Source organism: Emys orbicularis, chromosome 9 (genome assembly GCF_028017835.1).
Source record: "Emys orbicularis isolate rEmyOrb1 chromosome 9, rEmyOrb1.hap1, whole genome shotgun sequence".
In the NCBI taxonomy this organism is placed as follows: domain Eukaryota; kingdom Metazoa; phylum Chordata; order Testudines; family Emydidae; genus Emys; species Emys orbicularis.
In genome coordinates this window covers 3493127-3517102 of record NC_088691.1, presented here as the reverse complement: position 1 = coordinate 3517102, position 23976 = coordinate 3493127, and the positions used below count along the sequence as shown (strand labels likewise).

The 23976-nt window shown below is 45.4% G+C and overlaps 1 protein-coding gene across 3 annotated transcripts in view; it reads left to right on the top strand.

The window, feature by feature from the left end:
• The window catches only part of MBNL3 (muscleblind like splicing regulator 3), a 112697-nt gene that overhangs the window by 21487 nt on the left and 67234 nt on the right, over positions 1-23976 (top strand). For all 3 annotated transcript variants that reach the window (XM_065411193.1, XM_065411191.1, XM_065411194.1), the window contains exon 2: positions 17010-17945. In XM_065411193.1, the coding sequence (XP_065267265.1) occupies positions 17772-17945 (174 nt within the window). In that variant the 5' untranslated portion in view covers positions 17010-17771. The remainder of the gene's footprint in view (positions 1-17009; positions 17946-23976) is intronic.

Sequence of the window (23976 nt, the reverse complement as noted above, 5' to 3'; positions counted from 1 at the left end):
CTGCACTCTGGTTCTATAGAGGCGCGTAGAACTTGGGGTGAAATGCTGGCCCACTGACGTCAATGGAAGAGCGAGGCCAGGATTTCACCCGTCATGTTCAGAATCCACGCCGAAGTAGGAACCTACCATCCCGCCACAGTGCTGGGCAGCTGTTGGTCCCCGCCCTGAAGCTCTTACAGTGTATGGGCCCAATCTAACATCCACTGAAGTCAACTGAGATCCATGGGTGGGGGGTCAGGCCTTAAAGGCACATTTTGGCGCAGTGCAAGCAGTCCATAGCAAACCACACACAGAGTAGGGCGTGGGCCCTTTGCTTCATAGAGCAGTTAGGGTGTCAGGGGTTTCTTTGCAGGTGATGAGCTGAAGGAAATAAAAAAGATGAAGTAAGGAGAAAAGCTGATGATAAAAGCCTTAGTGTATCTATCTGCTTTATCCCTCAGTGGTGGTGACTCAGAATACGGGGCTAATTACTGCCTAATTGTAAATCACATCTGTGTGAGCCCTAAACCTAGGCTGGCCCTTCAAAAACGAAACTGTTTGGTAGGGAGTGTCTGCCATGTATGCTATGTAGCAAACCTTTGCCACCTCTGAATGAAGTCTTTAAAATGTTCACAGTGGTGTAGCTACGCAGATGTCATCTGATCTTTGTAAAAGTGCCTTTGTGTTCATAACCCATAGGAAAGATTCCTCAGTAATAAACCCTGAAAATGGGTTAGTTAAACTCCAGCTCTTTTGTGCAAGGTCATTATTAATTTTTTAATTATGAGACTTTCTCTTGGGCATAAGGTTTAAACAGGAAATATGCCGCTCTGGATTAATAGTAAGGATTGGAAATGGGCTGAGAGATGACTGACTGCTCCCATCCCCATCTCTCTCAAAGAAAAAGACAGTTGCCCAACTTTGGAGTGCGAAGACTTCAGCCTTATCACATGCAAAATCTTCCCCCAAAAGACATTTTCTTGGGAACAAAACCATGAGCTAATCCCCTGTGAGGTGTATAGTGTTCCATCAGAATGTTGTGGGAGACGGTGGGCTCAGAGATTGTCCTAACAGCCAAACTCTCTCGGGGAGCATGAGACCTTCCCTTTTATTTAGACTCATAAAACACCAGGAGTGTTTTTTCAAGGTACCTTGGAAAGGACTTTCGACCCAATTCACATTGTGTCCAGATGTAAATAGAATGGGTATCATTTCCTGTTCCTGTTCTCCAGGCCTCACTTGGTTGTGCCAAGCAGCTTCTCGGTAAGCCGCTTTTCCAACAGGGTTTACGTGCAGGGAGGGAATGTAAGATGCAAACAATGAATGAGGCTGTTTCAAGAAGGACTTTTTGTCACTTTCGTGCTGTCATTGCTGTAGAGACACCCTCTTTCCCTACGGCATGTGCAACCACAGTCCAAATAAACCAAGTGATTTTTCTAGGAACTTCCAAGGCACCAAAGGAGGCAAAAATTACAGTATAAACAGAAGCGAAAATGTGGGTTCCCTATTCATCCCATCCCTGTCTTTTGAACGGCTGATATTTGTCCCTGTTCATTTCTGCTTCTTGCCTCTGGGGTACCTCCATCCTGCCCCAAAGCTGGGGATTCTTTCCCTGGGTGCTGTTGGACCATGACCCTCTATAACACCTTACGTTGAAGAGTGAACTCTGACCTGCTTCAGCCAGACCTCTCTGATTTAGATTTTTCTGTAGAGAAGGCTCCTCTTTCCCTTCCCAGAGACCTCCCACACATTCTGAATTTCAGCCTGCTGTGCCCTGGACCCCCACAATTTATTGCACACGCCGTCAAGGGTGAACTCGGCACTAAACTGTATTAACTCCTGAGCAGATATCCTTCAAGAGGGGTGGGATGATGCCTGTCCCTCCCCAGTACTCTCCCATCCCCAGCCTGAGTGAGCGTTTGCAGATATTGTTGCGCAATCCTTCACCACATCTAGGGACGAAATAATGAGGAAAACAGAGGAGGAGCTCGCAGCTGTTTGTTCAGTTGCTTCTGTTCCCTGAAATTCCCTAATCTGAAGCTCCGGCCCCACCCCCGTATTAACAATCTCCTAACCTCATTCTGTCTGCTCACGCCAGCCAGGCTGCTCGCTGTGCGGAAGGCCATCTTTACTGCCTCAGATCTTCTCGCTAGAGCTGCCCCACCTCCCTGCCCGTGTCCGAGGACTCTGCCGAACATAAGGGGAAGTTCCTTGCCAGCCCGTCTTTAGCAGATACATGCTCTGAGTCACTTCTGTATGGCCCCTCCTGCCATAACGGCCATGTTACTACCACAGTGCATGTTCTGGGGTCAAGATAGCAGTGTGCGCTAGCTAAAGGCACGCTGTCTCAGATGCCAGGGCTGTTCCTGAATCTAGAGCATGGAACAACTTGCTTCCTGCTGTTTATTAACCCGTGAAACACAACTAGACTTAGTTCATTGTGTTCTTTATCCTTTATATGGCTGTTTTATTCGGTGGGGTTGGGTTCGTGTTTTCATCTTAGGGACAGATCCTGCCTCTCTTCTCAGGTTGAGTCGCGTTTTAGTCCATGGGACAGACTCTCAGCTGGGGTGAAGCAATAGAGCTATGACAATTTATCTCCCGCTGAGATCTGCCCCCAGGAACGGCTTTAAGCTGTCGTCTCTCTCACTTTGGTGCCAATCAGATCTGCTGGTGCTGGGGAATAGATCATAGCTGGCTTGCTCTCGGTTAGGAAGAGATCCCCCCCCCGCCCCTCCCCCCAATCGTCCTTCCCCTTCTCATTTCGCTTCCCCCTGCTTTCTCTGCAGATTTTCCTTTGTTCTGTTCTTTTTCTTTCCACATCCTCCCAATCTCATTCTGATCAATTGTTTCTCGCTCTCTCATTTGGGGCGGGGGCGAGGTCTCACTGCTGTTTGACAGGCAGCCTTTATTTAGACTTAACCAGGAGCTCAACCCTGTTCACTACCACATCACTGGCTGCTCCTTCCTAAGGCCCTGTCTCAGTAAAGCACTTAAGCCTGTCTTTTAAGTCTCATGGAAGTCAATGGAATCCAGGTGTAGTCCCTTCTCCAGTTTGGTTTCCTTATTTTCGCAACCTTTACTCTTGACAGTGGCCTGTGCTATTGGAAATGGAATTCTCATTAATCCACAAAAGCAGAGACATCCCCAATCCCCGAAAGCTACTAACCATAAGGGCAGGATTGGGTTCAGGAAGGGAGAGAGTGTTGCCCACTGATTAGCAGCAGGGACTGGGCGACAGGTCCCCTACGGAATATTCCCACCTTTGCATTTAACGTCTTGCTACCTGCTCATCCACTGGTCAGGTTTGTATATTAATAATTTATCTACCTGACAGAGGACTCATGAGATTCCTTTTTTTTTTTTTTTAAACCAATCAGTGTTTAATGAAGAGGTTGCAGATTGTTGGGATGAAATTGCCCTTACAGTTGCCGCTGTAATCAGGACATCATCCTAGCAATGCTCCAGCTGCCAGCGTTGAGAATCAAAAGGGAAAAAAAAAAGCGTGCGTTCTGGGCCAGGCCTCCCGACCTCCACCACACCAAACGCAGCTTCTTGGCATTTCTTCCCCAGTCATCTCCCGCTTCTCCTTGAGGAATGCCCTGCGATCACACTCGGGCCCCGCTCCCAAATGCGCTGTGGGCATTCCACGAAACATCTGCCCTTGGGGGCAGTCGACCCCACGCTGCCATACCCGTCTGCCCCAGCAACGCTCTTACCACTGGCAGTGCAATAGTGGCTAAATATCCTGCTCCAACACTGCCTCTGACCTAGAGAAATACAAGGTGTCAATCCCTGTCATGCTGACACACGATGCATATATCACTCCCTAGGGATTAAAATCCCTTCCTTTTTATTTTAAGTGTGCATAACACTGTCTTTCATACCATTTTAATTTACTCCATCATGGTGTGTCAGATACTTTATTTTTTGTTTAAATAATACAGGACCCCTACATTTTGGTGGCTTAAACTCCCTCTCTCCCCTGTCCCCTTTTTGATCTTTTGGCTAATAGCCACCCGACTTCTAGTATAATCCCTATGGCTGTTGTTACATCTGCCATTTAGTCTTTCCCCAGGTACCACTTTAGTGTTCTTTGTGTTGGACCTTTGACTCTTTAGCTGATGATTTCACTCAGAAGTTCATTGTTGCTGAAAATAAACGTACAGGACCAAACTTTCAAACACAGTTGCATGTGCTAAAATGTGCCTATACCCATTACTTCTTCTGGATCCCACTTTTAAATAGCATTCTTATTCTAAAAATAAAATTCAGTGAAGTTTCCCCCAATTATTGTACTCTGTTGTTGAGATTTGTTAGTTTCCCAGCACACATTTACACTGAACCCCTCTTAACACTGACATCAAAACAAGAGCATGAGACTTCCTCTGGAAAAAACATACATGAATTGTAAGAAGCCAAGTTTCCACTACTGAATTTGTACTCTGTGTGTGTGTGTTCTCTAGCACACATTTAGTAAGTAATTTGGCCTTCACACGTTAGGCCTGCTCTAACCACGAGGCCTAGTCCTGTGGGCAGTTAAGGAGCCAGACATCTTCCAGTGACATGCTGTCTGATCATTTTCAGGTGGTTTTTCTATTTTTTGTCCATGCTTTGTAGAGTTAATTTTGATGAAGAACTAGTCTAATATGGATTTGCACCCATGCAATTGCCTAAAACGTATCGGAAAGAGGAGCGTGGGAATGGGGGAGAAGGGAATCGTGGGAAGGGCACTGTTGATTTGCGTTTCAGCCTGCTGGTTTGACTGAATCGACGGTCAACGTGCAGAAAGTCCGATGTTTTGTGACATGCTGAAAAAGCATAAATGGGAAATTGGAAGAAATTCTGGTCGCCCTGGCTTCCATGGAGAGGAAGTTTGGAAACCTTCACATTACAACTGCAGGAAGACCAGAAGAAAATTGAAGATCTGGAGATTTTAATTGATATCCATGATGATTCAAAGGCATTAGAGGGAACACAAAGGATTTTCAGTCTCTGGAAACTTGATGCATACACCTGGTGGACAGCTGTAGAATAATAAATAATGATCTGCTGGGTGTGTCAGAAAGCACATGGAAGCAGAAGAGGCTGAAATATTGCTTCCGGCTGGTTTATGAAATGCCTTGAGATTTCCCTTTCCTGTGTACTGCTGCATGCTGCCTCCCTGGCCATGCGAATCAGACAGCAACAGTGCGACCGGCAGAATATGCCGCGTTTGGCACGAGAAGTGTGGTTCTGGAACTGGCATTGAAGCTGTAGCAGCTTTTCTCAGTTCAGAGCCATTCCCTTGCCCGTATCACAGCACCACTTCCCTTCAGCAGGGGAAGGTGTTTATGACTGTTGAAGCAAGAATGAATTGTTCGGCCTGGCTTTCCTGTTGGAGGCTGTTGAATCAATGATTGGGTTGGAAGGCAAATGTGTGTGTTTCTGTGTCTCACCTAAAATTGTAATGACTGTGGGGTATGAAAGAGGGACATCTCTGTGGGGCTTATATAGCATTGAGTGCCTTACAGTCACTGGGGATGGATTTTATCCTCCCAGCAATTTAGGGAGAGAGGGGAATATTGTCCCATTTTAAAGAACTGAGACTCAGAGTAGACTAAGTGACTTGCCTATGGTCATGCAGGAGCCAGGTATTGAACCCAGGTTTCTTGAGTCTTAGCCCTGGTGTGTGTGTGTGTGTGTGGGGATTGATCTAAGTTACGCAACTTCAGCTACATGAATAATGTAGCTGAAGTCGACGTACTTAGATCGACTTACCGTGGTGTCTTCACCGTGGTGAGTTGACTGCTACCGCTTCCCCATCGACTCCACCTGCGCCTCTCGTGGCAGTGGAGTACAGGAGTCGATGGGAGAGTGCTCGGGGATCGATTTATCTAGACGCGATAAATCGATCCCCACTGGATCGATCGCTGCCCGCTGATCCGGCAAGTAGTGTAGGCATACCCTTAGTTCGGTATCTAGCCACTAGACCATCCATCCCACCCAGTGAGCCTCCCTGGGACTGCTTGTGTATGTAAAGTTATCCACGTGCTTAAGTCTTTCAGGCTCGGGGGCTGTCAGTGGAGTTACTCTGGATTTATGGTAGATGGAAGAATTGGTCATTTCTTTGTCACTTAGAATTAGCAAATTAAGCTGTTGTTTCCATATACCAACCTGTTAATTGGCAAGAATTAAGAACAACGGGATGAAGTCTGGTCATGGCATCTTGGGCGTGGCAGTTATTTTCCCAGCCTTGCGGGCATCAGGAGAGATCTCCCTATGCTCCAGAGCAGGGGAGGTTGGCTGCGCTGCTCCAGGCCACTGACCTTCTGTACTCACCGATAGGTATATGGCGTTAGCGCTCTGATTAATTGTGAGGTTTGGATCTGCCTGGTGCCTTTGTTTGTTTGTTTAATTTGGAAGGTTTTACAACAAATTTTGGACTTTTTTTTACTGTAGGGGATTTATTTCCCTTCTGTTGCAAAAGCCCACCCCAGAATTTGCTTTGCACCTTCCGGGGGGTATTATGGGACTGGGGTGAGGTGGTTTCAGTCAGTGCCTCCTGTTTTATGAGTCCTGAATTCTCCCACAAATATGGCTTTTTTGTCCCTCTGGGTGTTTTGGTTTTCTGCATATCCCATGGAGCGTTATAGAGTGGCTCTTTCAGTTATTGTGCATGACTCCTCACTTTTAACACACCCAGTACCTAAGATGGATTTGAATGTGGCATAAAGACTTTGGAGACGTGCCCCATGAGACAGGGACAATTACTGTCTGGACCAGCGAAATGGTTCTGGGACAGCAGCGTTGTATGCTGGTGTTATGTATCTGTACCAGCTGGTTTGCTGCCAAGTTGCTTATTACTTATCCAAAATCTCAATACAAAGAATGTTGAAGAGACAAACTATTTTTAATTTTTCTCTGAATTCTTCCAGCCAAGAAAGAATTCAAAACAGTTTCCAAATCCCTCTCTTCTCCTCTGAAGGGACTGTGTACAGTTGTTCGTTATTAGGTAACTTTTGTGTGGTAAACAAACTACAGTGTCTGTGGACATTTTCAGTAGACGCACAACAGTATTAGACATGATGGGTTAAATTCATCACTGTTGTAAATCAGTTGAAGGCAAATACATGGAAAGCAGGGATCAGTTTGGCTCAGCTGTTCTTGAAAGGTTAGTTTCCTGAACCCCACACCTTTATAAAGGGACAGACTGTTTCCTAGTCGGGGAAAGCCCACACTGGGGTCAGCTAGCTGCACGTCCACTTGAACAGGCTGTGTTATTGTCAAACCATTCCATCAGACAAGGGAGGAGAGCCCCTAAACCCACCGATGTCATGAGAGCAGGGTCCTTTGTTCGGGGGCTCAACACAGCTCCCGGTGGAACTCCAGGTACTCTGAGGCAGGCTTCCAGCGGCAGCCCCAGAGAGGAATTTCAGTGCACCCAGGGGACAGCCCCCGGGCGGGGATGACGTTGCCAAACTGAATGTCAAAATCTGCAGGGCAATCCCACAGCTCTGAGGAGAGATGCTACTATGGGGAATGGTTCTTCCAATTCACCCAGACCCCCTTCCCATTTCGGACACTGTGCAGCTTGGATGCAGGAGCTTCTGTGGTCTTGGGCAGAGGGACAATGACAGGACCAAGTCAGGATTTCAAGATCTTTGAAATCTTAGTTTGCCCTCAAAGATCCTCCTCCTCCCAATAGCTTAAAGATATTCTCCCTCCTGCAGGGTCAGCTGCAAAGAGATCTCAGTCCTCCCATTCGCCTGTTTCAGTAGTCTCTGCTGTGAATCATTAAGCCTGATCTTTCTCTGAAATCCTTTTTGCTGCCATAGAAGCATGTTAAAGGAATTCCCCACAAACACACACTGTATGAGCAAGGACTGTGGGGGTTTTCTTGCAATGCTCAAGCACTGAGCAGGGATAATCAGATTATGTGGGGTACCTCCCCTTGATCCTATATTCTGGGATTACGGGGGTGTGGGTGTTGGTGGGCGTTGGTCTTTCTCATCCCTTATGTGAGTTTATTTAAACAATCTGAGTTGTATGCATGAGACACACTGCGCAGGGGAATGATGAGAGGAATAGGATGCAACATGCTGGGGTATGGAGGTCAGGTCCTCCCTCCCCCAGGAAGCAGATGTGGTGAGGGGGTCTTTGGCAGCTGCTTCCACGGGCAGAGGAGGGGAATCCTGCACCTGGGTAGCCACACCGGCCCTTATGCCTACTGCTCTCCCAGGAAGCCCAGACTTTGCAGAGCATACCTACTACACAAAGCGTTTGGGCACTCCTAGCGGGGATCCTACACATGTGTGGGTTCCTTCCAGCTACGTGGGAGCGATTGTGGGACCGTTTAGCTGCCTGGTCAGCAAATCTGTCCTCCAACAAATAGCCCTGACTTGAGGGAATAATCCCATTGAGGGTGACGGCTCCTCATGTGAGGAGGGGACTGGAGCATTAGGTTGGGTGTCAAGGAAGCCCTCAGAATCCTGCACCCTTTGAAGGCCTGTCAAAGCAGTTGACTGCAGGAAACCCTAAAGGGGAAAGAATGAAAACATTGGTCTGTTTTTTCTTTCTCGTAATAAACCTATTTAACAAACTGGAAATTCTGTCAAAACAACAGCTTAAAGAGCTGCAGTTACATCATCTGCATAGGACCCAATAGTGGATCGAGTACTCCAGCGGATTCTGTGCTCTTGTTTGTTTCTATATATATATATAGTTATCAAATAGCAAAATTTCTGTAATATATTATGGCTTTTAAAGTATCAGCTAATGCTCACCAGCTGCTGATCTCGTGTCGGTGAAAATATTTGAGTGAAAATTCATTTCTGTGGGCCTGTGAGGGAAGGTCATTTTTGAACTAATGTACTGAGCATTTCTAGGCAGGAGGATGAGCATGGTGCAGGACAAGCTGTGAGTGCCGCGTCTGGCCAGGCTATTGGATCACAGTCTGCAGTATGGAGTTCTGGAATTCGGAAGCAAAAAAGACCTGTCCAACTTTTACACGCCCCCACCCCCTTACAGAGTTGCAAATACTCAGGATTCACTTCTACTCCGCAGTAAACAGCTACAGCAACATGACAGTACAGGATAGATTTTGTGGGCTGCATCCTGCGCTGTCATGTCACTGTGGCTGTTTACTGCAGGTTGGAAACAGATCCAGAATATTTGCATTTTCTGTAAGGGGGGGGTAATAAAATTCCCCAGGGTTTTTTTCCTCATCTGTGTTTGAATCTCTCCTCACCCCCCCCCCCCTTTTTGCTACATCCATCTTTAGGTTGTGCAGCTGCCGCCTTTCCCTCTGAGGAGGACCGTAAGGTCTCCTTTGATCATGTCAGCACCACTATAATCCGTATGAGGGCACATGGGTGAGTGATATGTGAGCCATGCCTGGCGTCTCCATCTTCTCCAGGGCTTCCGCGTATAGCCCCTGTGGTGGTCCCAGTCCCTGGGGTGCATGCAAGAATGCTGCAGGTATATGGCGCTTTAGCCAGGCCTTTATTCAGTAGTTTCTGAAATGCATGATGCAATATGGAGCTTTGTCCTTTTGCTCTGAGGAAATACTTTCCCCTTGTTGCTATGTACAAAAAGTTCATGCCCAGGTGACCCACATTTTTGAAAGTGGCTACCTAAATTGGAGGCACAAGTGTGCATGCAAAACAGGCAACACCATGCTTACGGGGTGGGAAAACTTTTTGGCCTGAGGGCCGCATCGGGTTTCCGAAATTATATGGAGGGCTGGTTAGGGGAGGCTGTACCTCCCCAAACAGTCAGGCGTGGCCTGGCCCCCACCCCCATCCAACCCCTCCTGCTTCTCGCCCCCTGATGGCCCCCTGGGACTCCTGCCCCATCCAACCCCCTCCCCCCCCCGTTCCCTGTCCCCTGACAGCCCCCGGAACCCCCGCCCCTGACTGCCCCCTGCCACCCCATCCATCCCCTCCTCTCCTTCCTGACTGCCCCCTGGGACCTCTGCCCCATCCAACCACCCCTTCTCCCTGTCCCCCGACCACCCCCAGAACCCCTGTCCCTGACTGCCCCCCGCCACCCCATCCAACCCCTCCTCTCATTCCTGACTGCCCCCCCCCCGGGACCCCTTTCCCCATTCAACCCCCCTGTTCCCCACCCTCTATCCACACCCCCTCCCCCGACCACCACCCCGAACTCCCCTGCCCTCTATCCAACCCCCCCTGCCCCCTTACCGTATCGGTGGTTGGCGGCGCTACAGCCACGCCGCCCAGAGCACCAGGACAGGCAGCCGGAGCCAGCCATGCTGCCACTGCGCAGGACAGAGCACCAGGACAGGCCGCGGCTCTGTAGCTGTGCTGCCCCAGGAGATCGCAGCCCTGCCGCCCAGAGCATCGCGCCGGAAGCGGGGCGAGCTGAGGCTGCGGGGCAGGGGGAATAGCAGGGAAGGGGCTGGGGGCGAGAGCTCCGGGGCTGGGCAGGAGGGTCCCGCGGGCCGGAGTTTGCCCACCTCTGCTTTAGTAGCTGTTTGCACACTCAAATGTGGAGTTTGCACATCAAATGCCTGTGTGGCACACACCGTTAAGGCGAGCACATGTGTAAATAGGCCTATATCCCACTAATGAGGCTTTTTCTGCCACAGGGTTTTATTTCTCTTACTTGGCCTGTTTTTAGCATGCTGAAAGCTGGGGGCTAGATTTGACTCTCTGGCACGCAGTAGGATCCATGGTGATTCATAGCCCCAACATCTGCGATTAGACCCTGAACGAACACTTTCCAAGCATGTCCAGGGAAGAGAAATTGCAAATCTGTTCCTTTTTATGGGTAGCTGAGCTGAAGAACAAAAGAGGTTTTTATTTCTTTCTAGCTGCTAAGGTCTACCTTAAATTAAGTAAACTGTTCCCTGAGGGAGAAAGTGTCCAGGTACAGAATGTTCGTAAAGGAAATATTCCAAGTGTCTATCAAGCCCTTAAAGTGTTTGCTTTAACAGAATAAAGGCTTGGGTGCAAATAGATTTTCTGATTTAAAAGGAAAAAAAAATCTCTGGAAGGTGATGGAAAATAAATTGACCTCCTTGGGATGGGAGCCTGAAGCCTCTCCTGTACGTGGACAAAGAGTAGGCGCTATGAAAAAGCCAACCATCGGCATTGCACAGGAGCAAATGCTGTTAATTGCTGGTGCAGTGCTCCTGCGTGCGAACAGTTGGTATTGCAATCCCACTAGAGACTATGAGAATTTTGTCTACATGAGAACTGTAAGGAGCCTAGATCCCAATTCAGCAAAACATTTGAGCATATGCTTTACTGCTGTGCTGAATTGGTCCTTCACAATTAAAGGCCACAGATTTCCCTTCCCTTTTCATGGGGCTTCTTTTCATTGGTGTCCATTGATACTGCTTCAGACTCTTCCCCAGTGTGGGGCTTTAAAGACTCAGAGACGTGTAGGGCTAGAAGCCACCGCATCTAGCCTGTAGTTCTCCACCTTTTTTCATTTGCGGACCACTACACAATTTTCAATGGAGGTGTGGACCCCTTTGGAAATCTATTATCTGTATCTATTGAATTCCGTTCAGTCAGTTTTCAGCCTAGATCTTTTGCGGACCCCGTAGACATGGTCTGCAGACCCCCAGGAGTCTGCGGACCCTAGGTTGAGAACCACTGATCCTCAGCCATGATATTCTGTGATCCAGTGGTGAAGAGACTTGGCTTGCCATGTATTTTAGTGTGGTGCATAGCTCACTTGCCTGAGAAGTGACTCTGTAAAAACGGCGCCATTGGGGTCTAGGTTCATTGTGTCTCAGGGACCCCAAATCAAATATGTCAGTTTACAAATAAAAAGGAGGGTTTTCCCCTACAAATGTCCAAACTACCATCTCACTCTGGAATCTGTGTAAATCTGGATTCTCTCCTTCTCATCCATCACTGTCAATAATTTCAGTAACAAGATTCTCCAGGTCAAACCCTGGCTTCTGTTCCCATTGAGGGCTCCTAGGGATGTCCAGGTGTGCTGGGAAAAGTAGAATTTTACCTGCACTGCTTTTACTACTGATGAGGGTGTGTGAGAAAGGAAGGACCCAGTTTGGGATCCAGATTGAGGTTGTTGGGGGATGTGTAAACTCCAGTGGATTTTGGTTTGGTTTTGGGGGAGGTTAGGTGTCCTGCCCCTAGAAAATAACTATCCAGGGCGTTTTTGTATGTTGTTTCCCTCCATTTTTAAAGTGTCTGTGTCCCGTGAAGCATTTACATGAACATTAGATTTATTTGGAAAGTTTTTGGTACTGGAAATGTTAAACTCTTAATTTCAGCCTGTGAATGAAAAGTTTAACTGTTCTAAAACGTTAAAAAGGAAGGGCCCCGAGAGCATCACCCAGTGCTTGTTTATACCCAGTAGAAAATGATCAAATATAATTCCCGAAGTGTCTAGAAGCCAGGAGGGAAATGGGGAGTGGGCAAAATCGCTGCTTATTTATTTAGATTTAACGTTTTTAAAAGAACGGCCATACAAAAGCTCTGCTGGAAGCTGGACTTTCAATAATAACATCAGTGATTCAACAATGTGACCATTTACTGGAATCAACAAAAGACGGGACAGCTGAACTGGGAATTTTGTCAATTTTTAAAAGCATTGCTCCCCTCTCCACCCAGCTCAGAATCCATCAAGTGTGGGGTTAACCCATTCAGATTGCTTTGCTCCAAACTTTAATTGAAGGAAAACCCACTAAGTTGGTAAATGACTATTGCTGTCTAAAGTAGAATCGGTACTCGGTTATTATGTTCTGGTGTTTCACTTAAAGCTATTCATTCATTTTGGACAAGATCGGGGATTAAATATGCTTGCACAGTGGATCACACTGTGTGTGTGTTGTTTCATTTCATAGAGCTTTAATGTGTTTTCTTTCCCCCAGTGGGTGTTTTTCTGTTGAGGGGAAATCCCACCAGTCCTGGTTTGTAGGGCCCGCAGTTAGGATAAAAGGGCGTTTTACTTGTAAAACTGAGCAAATGTGATCTGGAAATCACTGAGATACAATAAATAAGGAACCCCACCATGCCGTTTTTCAGAGCAGAACCGCCCGTGAAGTAGTATCATTGATACATGGGAGCTGGTTGAATCAACCCTGTCACATACATTACTATCTGTGTGCACTCTGCTGTCAGGAAACATGCACACGAGTCGGCATCCATCAGAAGTGTGTGTGTGGATCACTGAAAAGGGATCACTGACAGGGAACATAGCAGAAATTCGACCATGGAGCAAGTATGTTCCTGCTCTGCTCTCCGTCCTCACATTACCTCAAATGGCCAGTACATGCTAATCCTGCCAAAGGCGTCTTTGACATGACTGTCACTCATTGGACTGATCCTGGTCCCACTGACTTCAGTGGCAGCAAAATTGGGGCCTTTGATTTCCACAGCAAGCCCATCACCTCCTGTATTTCAGCCAGTTGTGATCCCTAGCTGGGCCAGGCATTCCGTTCTGTGGTTCTGGGTTGCTGAAGGAGGAAAGGCAATCACTTCGCTGCTTGCCCTTGGCTCCTGCCTTTGCGCTGACATTCGGTTGAAGTCAGGGCTAAATTGTTCCATCTGGTAGCCCGGGATATAGGTTCTGCCAGACAGACCTGGCATGTTTTGCAGCAGCTCCAGACCAATTCAGAAGACAGCCCCTCCCCCTTTACTGAACTTCCCACAAGCATAACATTAACAAAAACAATATTTTGTGACCCTCCTTTATAACTTCATTCTACTGAGCTTTTTTTTTGGGGGGGGGGGGGACAGTTTTGTTCCTCTTATTTGAAATAGACGGGAGAATGAACAGTCAGTACCAAAAACGCAGTAATACGCAGAACCGGAAAAATGTGGAAACTGTTGTAAGCAAAATGTATGCTGCTGAGAATTGAATTATGGGGAAAGGGCCGTACTTTTATACTGTCAGCAGTGGGGCTTGTTGAACTTTTCTTTCCCCTTTGGTTTTATTTGAGTCTCATGGCACCAGTATAAAATTCTCAGCATGATGTCAGAACACAGGTTTTAGATTTTCTCCATGGCCATATGCCTAAAATGGACAGGGATCTATCTTCTTGGGAGGGGAAATCTGCAACAATCCAACCATTGACAGAACTGGCAAATTATGTCTGTGATTACTTGTAGGGAATCCTAACTCATACATCTTTTGGGCTGTGATCTTGTAAAATCATGCAAGCATAAGCTGGGTTGGGACTGTTCTGTACTTGGAGGCCTTTCATCCAAGATAAACCTAGGAAGTAGTGTGGGTGATTTAGGCCCTGGTTCAGCAAAGCATTTAAGCATCTTTTACTTCAACGGGACTACTTGCATAATTAAAGTTAAGCACATGCTTCAGTGCTTTTCTGAATCAGTAACAAAGTGATGCCCCAGCAAGGTGTCTCTGGGGGCATTGTACTGCTGGATTGTGTATGTGTAAGCCCAGGTCTACACTAGCGGGGGAGGGGGGAGTGTCGATCTAAAATACGCAACTTCAGCTACGTGACTAGCTTAGCTGAAGTCGGCGTATCTTAGGTCGACTTATCTGGCTGTGAGGGCGGCAGCAAGTCGACCACTGCCGCTCCCCCGTCAACTTCGCTTCCGCCTCTCGCGAGCTGGAGTTCCAGAGTCGACGGGGAGCGCGATCGGGGATCGTTTTTATCACGTCTACACTAGACATGATAAATCGACCCCCCAATAGATCGATCACTACCTGCTGATCCGGCAGGTAGTGAAGATGTGCCCTAAGAGAGAATCTCTCTCTCTCTCTCTATATGTGTGTGTGTGTGAGAGAGAGAGAGTTTCTGTACTGGATCTGTTTTTTGATGAAAAACAAAAAAAATTATAATGGAAAAATGCCAACCACCTCTAATATTCTATATTAGATCTATATGAGAGAGCAAGGGAGAGCATGTAGTTTGTCACATGCTTTGAGACTCTTTAAGATGAGACCCTGTAACTGGCAGATGGTAGTTAATTGTTACTTGTCCACACTAATGGTATATAACGGGTTTGAGCCCATAGCATCCAGGCTCAAAGAAACAGACCCTCCTTTCCACTGGAGTCTAAAGCTTTGGAATATGACCCTGTTCACTAGAAAGTTGTATTTCAGTCTGCTAGCATTAATTCCTAAGAGCGTTCCACCTAATCCCCACCCATTCTCAACCTGTGCTAGCTCGTTTTAGGAGCTGCACCCAGCTTGTTCCAAGCTGTCTGTGGAGATGTATCTACATACCTTCTTATATATGCCCTGTAAAGGAGGATTGGGAGGCTGGACATAAGTGAACCAGATTCAAACACAAAATTGCCCTGCCTACAAAATCAGGATCAGTTTAGCAGCAGTCTCCCTGTTCCTGACTAAACCCAGAAGACATTGGGCCAGTTCTGCTTTTTTCCCCCTCCCCTTCAGAGGTTAAATCATGTCTGGTAAATTTGGCATTCACTGTCTCTGTTCTCCCTCTGATACCCGAAAATGAGACGTCCTTCTGGCACTATAGACTGTTCCACTGATGCAAGTCTGTGCGTAAGATTCCATGTGCTTTTGCATGACTCTCTCTTGCAAATCTGTGACTTTAATTGGTTCAGCACATACTTGGAATTTACTTTGCACAATTTAAATTTTTTAGTGTAAAAACCAAAAATGTAATGACAGTATTGTCCTTCAGTGCTTTCTCCAAACATCTGGAGTGCATTTTCAATTATGTTAAAATGTATAAATTGCTAACAAATGTAGTTCTGACAATATATCTACAATATAGGAAGAATTTAAATTTCCATTTCTTGCAATGTGAGGTCCCGGTCCTACATACACTTATGCATGTGCATACTTTTGCTCATGTGAGTAAATTTACACGCATGTATATGTTTTTAGGATTGGGCCCTTATGTTTTGCAAAAAGAGGTGGATCTCAGAAATCTTGAACCAATTGAATCCTATCCGGCTCCGTCAGCTGCCTCTAATATAAATGTGGGAAACTCCAGGGATGACGTAACATGTTCTCCCCACAAAGAAAATCAGTGATAGAAAGTTATTGACAATCATTTATTGTGCAACACGCTGAAGATGCTGGAAACAGAATAACGACAGTCATTGAAATCTCCTTCAACCTTGCAGTAAAACACAGTTGTTAACAATGAGTTAATTTTTTTCTGCTCTGTGCATGTGGCTCAAGTTTCCATGTCGGTTTTGCTTTTGATTTTGTCAAGCCCAGATTTATAGACACACGACTGTGAATTAGTCTCTCGTTTCCATGTAACCTTATGGTCAGCTGCTGAAATGTATTCCCCAGTTAACAGTGGGTTAAATAAAACACCTTACCGACGCGGAGCAGTGTACGTATGAGGGCTGAACTATGGCAGTGCCTTCTGCTTTGCTTCTTTGTACACAATGAAAGCAATATCTGCTCTTCCTGCCAGAAAGCTTCCTAGTGGGGGGAGATTTTTACTATCTTTAAAAAACAGAACAACAATTTAAGTCTTCTTTGTCTGAAAACCGTACTCCACCCTGGTCTCGCGTGTTACCATTTCTCTGTCTAGCTGCATTCTCACTGTGGCACACAGCCACCAGCCGTTCTCTTTAAAGAGGGAGAAATAAACAGCTGGTGCGTACAGTAGGTTAGCTTTCCTAGTGATTCTTATCCTCTGGATTTCAGGAGCAGGTATGTAACCCAAACCTCCGCTTGGGAGCAGCCCATTAAGTGAATCCTATGCTAAGCTACTTAAATTTGAAACGCAGAGATGTATCACGAATGCACCAGAGGCCGTCATGTAAAACTAAGGCATTTTCTGTGCAGTGGGCACAAAAATGAATGTCTGCCAGAATAGATCAATATGAAACAATCTCTTTTATTGGGTGGCTGCCCAGGCCTTCTGCTGCAACAGTAAATCTAATTGGTTGCTTCCTCTTACCATGCGCAGCTTCATGTGGGAAATGCCCTTTTTATCTACAATGGCTGACTGCACTATGCCGCACTGTCAGTAGCTGCAGATTTCCTGTTAAAATGAACACAGTTGTTTCTTAAAGCTAGAGTTTGGCAAGGGGGAGATTGGATTGTTTTAGCTGATTCTATTTCTCTTTTTCCTACAGGTTGCTGAAAAGTGCCTTTCCTGAAGCCACTGCTGCTTGGATTTCTGTCTAAGGCTGCCTCTCTCTCCCCCTCCCCCCAACCCCCCCCCTTTTTTTAATTTGGCGTTGCTTGCAGTTCATACCCTAACGGCAACTCATCCATCCCCGCCCCCCCTTTTTTCCTTTTTACACTCTGTTCACTCAGCCATTTTTTTTCCTTCCCGAGTATGTAGCAAATATTTTTGAGTGATTACATCCTTTCGCTCCTTTTAATACTCGCGAATTGTCATTTTTAGAACCAAGAAATAAAAGGGAAAAAAAAAGTTTTCTGCCCAAGGACCGAGACCATTCCGCAAACAGAAGCGCTGCCAGCCGCATGTGCTTTTTGCAAGAATAATTGAAACCATTAACTGGAGAGCACAGAATTCTTTTGAAAGTCTGCCAGTTATTTTCAAGTAACTTTGGCAGTGGCACAAAATATAACACTTATATTTTAACTTCTACAATTGCACTTTTAGGAGCTGGCCTCTCATTTGATTTTCAGTTATTCTGATAAGATTTCTATTTTATGATTGGCTTTATGTTTAATTCTTGTTGAAACAAACACAATTTGACTTAAATGAAAACCTAAGTGCTGACGAATAGAAATTTTACCAAAGCAACAAGTTCGTTATTTCTTCACATTTAACTTGAATTCACTTTTTTACCCTTTTTAAAAAAATCAGCAGTAATATTGTCCTAAAGAAGGGTGTGATTGCTTGCGTTTTAATTTTTGTTTTTAATATGGCTGTAAACGTTTCCCTGGTTCGTGATACAAAATGGCTGACTTTAGAAGTATGTCGAGAATTTCAGAGAGGTACTTGTTCTCGATCTGATGCAGAGTGCAAGTTTGCCCATCCGTCACGGAGTTGCCATGTGGAAAATGGTCGAGTTATTGCCTGCTTTGACTCTCTAAAGGTGAGGACTGTCTAACACATGCATTGCTTAATCTCACTTTGCTGTCATTCTCTTCCTGAATCATTTCAAGTGGGTGGAATATGAGAGATGAGTATAACAAGTATTTTTCTGCAGGGAGGATGTTGTTTGTGTAAAATATAGCCCCTAAAATCTAGTTTAGCTAATATTTAGCACCCCACAATTGTTTCATTCAGCCTGATTCAGACACTGGAAGTATCAGGAAGTTTCCTGTGAAAGGTACCAGCAGTGTTGGTAGAGACAGGGAAAACTTTAACTCTGCCACAATTATGTTTTGTATTCAGTTTTGACATCTGGTACAAATGTACAGAATATTGAACATTGGAGAGAGAGCACATTATGTAGAGCGTTTTGAGATTGTAGGTCATGGCTATGCCTGAAATGGAGAACTCAGGTTACAGACCGTAAATGAAAGTGAAATGAGAAAAGCAGAGATCCAAAACTGAGCACCCTAGAACAGCAAAACTTTTAACTTGTGTCCAGAGCATGCTGGCTTTGAATTCAGGACAGGTCTCTGAAACATGCTTTTAAATAAAGACACCATTTTCAATAATTGATCAGTCTCAGCTGTATTTGCCTGCATCGGGGTGCAGATACACTGCACCAAATATGTTATAGGCAGCCAAAATATTTGGAGAGTGCTGCCTAGAGAAAGTTGGGGATAGGAGGAGATTTTAAATGACGTGAAAAGATGCAGAGTGTGAAAATCATATGTGAGTTAATGAGCTAAATCTTTTGCTAGTGATCATTCCTGAGAGTTCAATTTCACAGGAAGTAAATGCTGCTTTATTCCTTGTCACAGTTAAAGTTCATTGGGAAACTTTTTAAAGTTTACAAAATTACCAGATTCTTTCCAGCAATGGAGACAACAGAAAAATCATTCTAATTCACCCATTGAAAGCCAAAGCAAAAAATTTTCAAAAGCGACTAGTGATTTTGAATGCATCAAGTCCGAGGTGCCTAATCTGAGACATAGAAGGGACCGCCATGATCATCTAGTCTGACCTCCAGCCCTCACAGGCCACAGAACCTCGACCACCCACTCCTGTAATAGGCCCATAACTTCTGACTGAGTTACTGATGTCCTCAAATCATGATTTAAAGACTGCAAGTTATAGGGAATCCACCATTTACTCTAGTTCAAACCAGCAAGTGACCTGTGCCCCATGCTGCAGAGGAAGGCGAAAACCCACCAGGGTCTCTGCCCATCTGACCTGGGAGAAAATTCCATCCTGACCCTAAATACAGCAATCAGTTAGACCCTGAGCATGTGGGCAAGACCAGCAGTCAGGCACCTGGGAAAGAATTCTCTGTAGTAACTCAAAGCCCTCCCCTTCTAGTGTCCCATCTCAGGTCATTGAAGATGCTTGCTTATAGCAGTCACGGAGGGGCCAGATACCATTGTAGGCAACTTCGTCATACCCTTCCCTCCATCAACATCCCATCCCCTCCATAACATCTTAAAGGTGTCTGATTTTTCAGAGGGTGCTTTCTGAATAGTGATCTCCCTTTAGGGTGTCTGAAGTTGGGCCTGAATAAAACGGAGACACTCAAAATCACTACTTATGCTTGTAGTGCTAAAGTAGGATAAGTTTCCTGTTGTCTGAATTGCTAGAAAGAATCTGATAATTTTGTGATCTTAAAAATTTCCCATTGAACGTGGAGTTTTTCTTGAAAAGCCTTGGCTTTATTTTAAATTTCGGGCACAATAGTTAGGTGAACTAGTGAAAAAAAGACCATGTCCAGGTCCCGTTTGACAGTCTAACCCGTATTATTACAGTTTTTACCTTCCTAGCTTTTTCCTGTTTGTTCCATGTTGATAGGAAGTTCAGACATCCAAGTTGCATTTAGCTTTGTTCTTGTTAATCCAAGTTCATCAGATGATTCCTTAGTTATATAACGCCGTTCAAATGTTCATTTACATTACTCACCTGCTAACAGTGATAGACTGAAATATATTTTTATCAGCAAAGAAAAAAGTTAATGTTCCTTGTGCCCTTGAATCTTTTGAACTGCAGCCAGTGGTGGGACAAATATTTTGGATAAAGAGATTAATATGTTTACTTTAAATTGTATAACATTCACTTGTTAGCTAAAAGGAGTACAGTAAATATTCGGTGTGATAGTCCAATATATCACTTACTGGACCATGGGAGAGAGCTGCAGAAGTAGGTTTTAGTTTGGAGCGCCCCACAAACAGTCTAACCACTCAGTCTGGCTCTGTTACTTAATGCCCATAAATTGCCTTGTAGGCAGGGCTAACTAAAGTGACATGCAGTACATAATGCTTCACTCTCTCTGTGGGTTACAACTCAGTAAGGAGCTCCTGACAAGCACCCAGGCTTCTGCACTAGGCAGTTCTCTGCAGAGCTGGACTCAAGGAATGAAGTGTGCAGATCCCCATGTGCACTGGTTGGCTCAGGTTCAAATCTCACCCATTGGCAATAGCACATGGCTGCAATTAACCACGGGCGGGGGGGAGAGTCAGGGAACATCCAGTTTGGAAGAGAAAAGAGATATCAAAGTTGTTGTTGAAAGGGGTCAGCTACTCGCTTAAGCTGCCTGCTCGGCATGTATCTCATCTGTTTTGTTATGTGTAATTAGGTGATGAATAAATTGACACACTCATTACAGCCTGGTCTTCAATATAGAAGCACATGCTCTGTACAGACCTTTAAATGGCAGGAAAACAGAGTCTGAGTGGGAAGTTTTCCCTGGACTTCTCTGATTGGATCCGTTGCATCGCAATGGGCCAGTTTGCTTCATCCCACAGAGAGGAAACTGCAGGAGAGGAGTAGCAATGTTAGACCCCAAGTGCCGCCAATCCCACAAATCCCAGAATCATCCACCAGGCCCTAAAAATTGTGCGATCGGCTTTGAAATCAGGCGGCTTTTAAACAGTAATTAGTGTGGGGTCCGTTTGATTTGCTCTCTGGGTTTTGTGCCTTTCGGGTCAGGTTTCCAAGTGTTTCTCAACAGCTGCGAGGGCTGGAAACTTATTTTTTAAGAAAGGCACCAACTCTCCTGAGGCTCGTGATGATCCTGTGAGATGTGGCAACACTGGGCCCCTGGGAATCTGGACCCCATTGTGTGAGGGGCTGTAGAAATAAGCCAGACAAAGACGGTTCTTGCCCCAGAACGCTCAGAGTTAAGAAAAGGGTCAGCAGGTGGTGACTAGACGAGAGAGGTGAGGTGTGGTGTGGTGGGGGCCGAGGTAACGGTTATCACAGGCGCTGGACTCTGACCCCTCCTGGTCTCTTCAGGTGCACCTCCCTCAGGTCTTGGGCCTCTCACCATCATCTCTGGCTTGGGGTGGAATCAAGCGGTTCTCCCCTTCACAGTTGGCACCTAGGCCTGGTCTGAGATCACCTCAGCAGACCTGAGTTCTTGGCAGTGCCTACATGCTGTTTGTTCCCTCCGGCAGCTAGGACAGCCACCACCAAACAGCAGTATTTATTTAGAACAAAAGCATTTCAGAGAAAACAGATCTTAAAGCAATAAACCGTCTAGACACTCGGCGGCCTTTGCCTTGGGCTTCCCATTCTCTGGAAGGATCCAGCTCTTCGCAGAGCCACCCTGTCCCCCTGGCAGCCCCTGACAATTGCCCCCCCCCACCCCCGCCCATATAGCTTTTTAACTGTTTAATGTTCTCTTGATCTCTCTGTTCCCAGCATTGCAGAAGAGCTGCGTCTCTTTGTTAGCGACAAGATATAGGATGCTCAAAGTGAATAGGTTCCCCCGTTGTCTTTCAGTTGCCCCCCCCCCCCGGGTTTGTTTCACGGTTGCTTATCTGGATCCAGAGTGTTGTTTCCCTGCTTGTTTTTCCCACAGCCCCTTATTACGCTAGAACAGAACATTAATACAGGAATGTCTGGTAAGCCAGTATGCAATCACATCACCTCACTGACCACGTCACATACAGTGTTCTTAACATTATTACAGCTCGGTATTCTTCGATTATTACATGCCCGTCGAACAGTAAAAACAGATATGGTTGCAGATGTAGCCTTGCTTGTCAAAGGAGACGCCAAGCTCTCTGCTCCACATTTCTGTGTGCATGTGTGTCTGCTTCTCTCTTGGTGTATTTTCTCTCCAAGTAATATGGGATACACAATGGGTGGGAAATGAAGGTTTTATTTACAGGAGTCTGGGGTGGCTGCCTTATGCATCCTCTTTGGAGCCTCAAAGAGTTGCAAAATTTTGGTTCCAAAATTGGTCCCAAGTGCAGGACTGAAACTTGCCCATCCTGGAACTCAGGCTATTTTTGAGAGGGGAACTGAGGGGAAGAGAAGGAAATCTTTCTTTGGCAAGTTGATTATCAAAAGAAGAAAAGGTGCTGTTTGAAGCTGATCAGAAGTTTGGCTTGTATACCAGGACACCACACACACTGTGCTTCCTCCTTCAGGTTCGTTAAGAAGAGCAGGATTATTTGAATTCAGATGTGAATATCATACGCCACTTACTGCTACCTTTGGAGAACAAATTGCCAGTGCTTTCCCTTTACTAGGTCTGCCCTGGGCAAGCAGAATTGATGGGCAGTCTCACAGAAAAGACTCAGGGCTCTGATTTGGTTCAGTGTTGGGGTAACTCTGCTTATCTTTTACTGGAGGGGAAAAAGCCCTCCCAGCGTATTGGTGGTTTATGAGGCGTAGTGATATCTGTTGTGTTTCACGGAGAAGGATTAGTTTAAGAAGCTATGAAACAGAAAATAAAATCTCAGCAAAGGATAGCAGGGTACTTATGCCACTATAAACTAGATAGCATTTAACAGCCATTCAGCAATTGACAGTAGTTTTCATTTCCAGGGAAACAGAACAGTAATATTGAGGAAAGGGAGTTAATCTGCAACAAGGCCATTTAAACTCATTACAAGCGATCAAGTAAGTGTTAGACTCATCACGTTCTTTGCTCAAGTTTGACATACAACCCCATTTAAACCAGTGGCATTTTCAGGGGGCCACTCTTGATCAGCTGGTTTTGCCAACTTGCCCAGAACTACCAGGGCTTTATAGCAGTCCGCCAATAAGTGCTCATCCGTTAACTTTCCTCAACTAGTCAAGCATATAACCCATACCACTGTGAGCCTTTCTGGTTTTTTAATTGCCTTGACAGCAGATTGTTAGAGTCTGAGTTCTTGGCTGCTTCGGTACATCTTTAAAAGAGGTTAAGAAAGACATTGTTGGTTTACTGGAAACACAAATTGATATGTAACGTGACTGGGCAAAGGAACTTTCATAGATACAAATGTACTAATTAAGTGTGCATATAATATGGACCAAAATTTCAAAGAGGCTTTGATTTACATTTGTAACCATTTGAGTGCCCAAAATATGGATTAATGTTTGAAAACAACATTTGCAATCTCAGGTTTGCTTACTTGGTGTACTAGGGCAGAAAGAAATCGAAGCGTTTTGGATGCCAAAACGTAGCAAGCCAAAAATCTCAGATGTCCAGATTTGGATTTGTGGGGGTCAGATTTGAAACTGTGGCCTTATGAAACTACTACTACTGTCTGCTGTTGTTTTTAAGCTGGTCAGCACTAAACTAGGTCTTTGAAACATTCACATGTGAAATTATGTGTTGGTAACGGATGTGATACAGAAAAGGCCTTGATTATTCAAAACTCAGTTATCCAAACTTTGTTTTCAACAATTGGGTGGTGTCACTTGACATCTGATATTTACATAGAAAATCTTCCCTGGCAGTCTGAAACCTTGATTATCCAAATGTATTCAATCTACTTATGAGATTAGGACACATAAGGTTGTTCCTTATGGGCTTGATACTAAATTTGAACCCCTTCTATTCTGACTTTCAGTGGAGTTACCCCTGAGTTACACTGGTGTGCAACCAGAATTGAGTTTGATATGTGTTAAGATTTCAAAGCCTATGGGAATTAACATAAACAGCGCTGAGCTCTGTATATGGCCATTTTCTTTTTTAAAAAATTGATATTTTCTTAAAAATTTTAAAGAAAAGGATGGTAAGTGAATTTTAGACCATATCTCAGAGA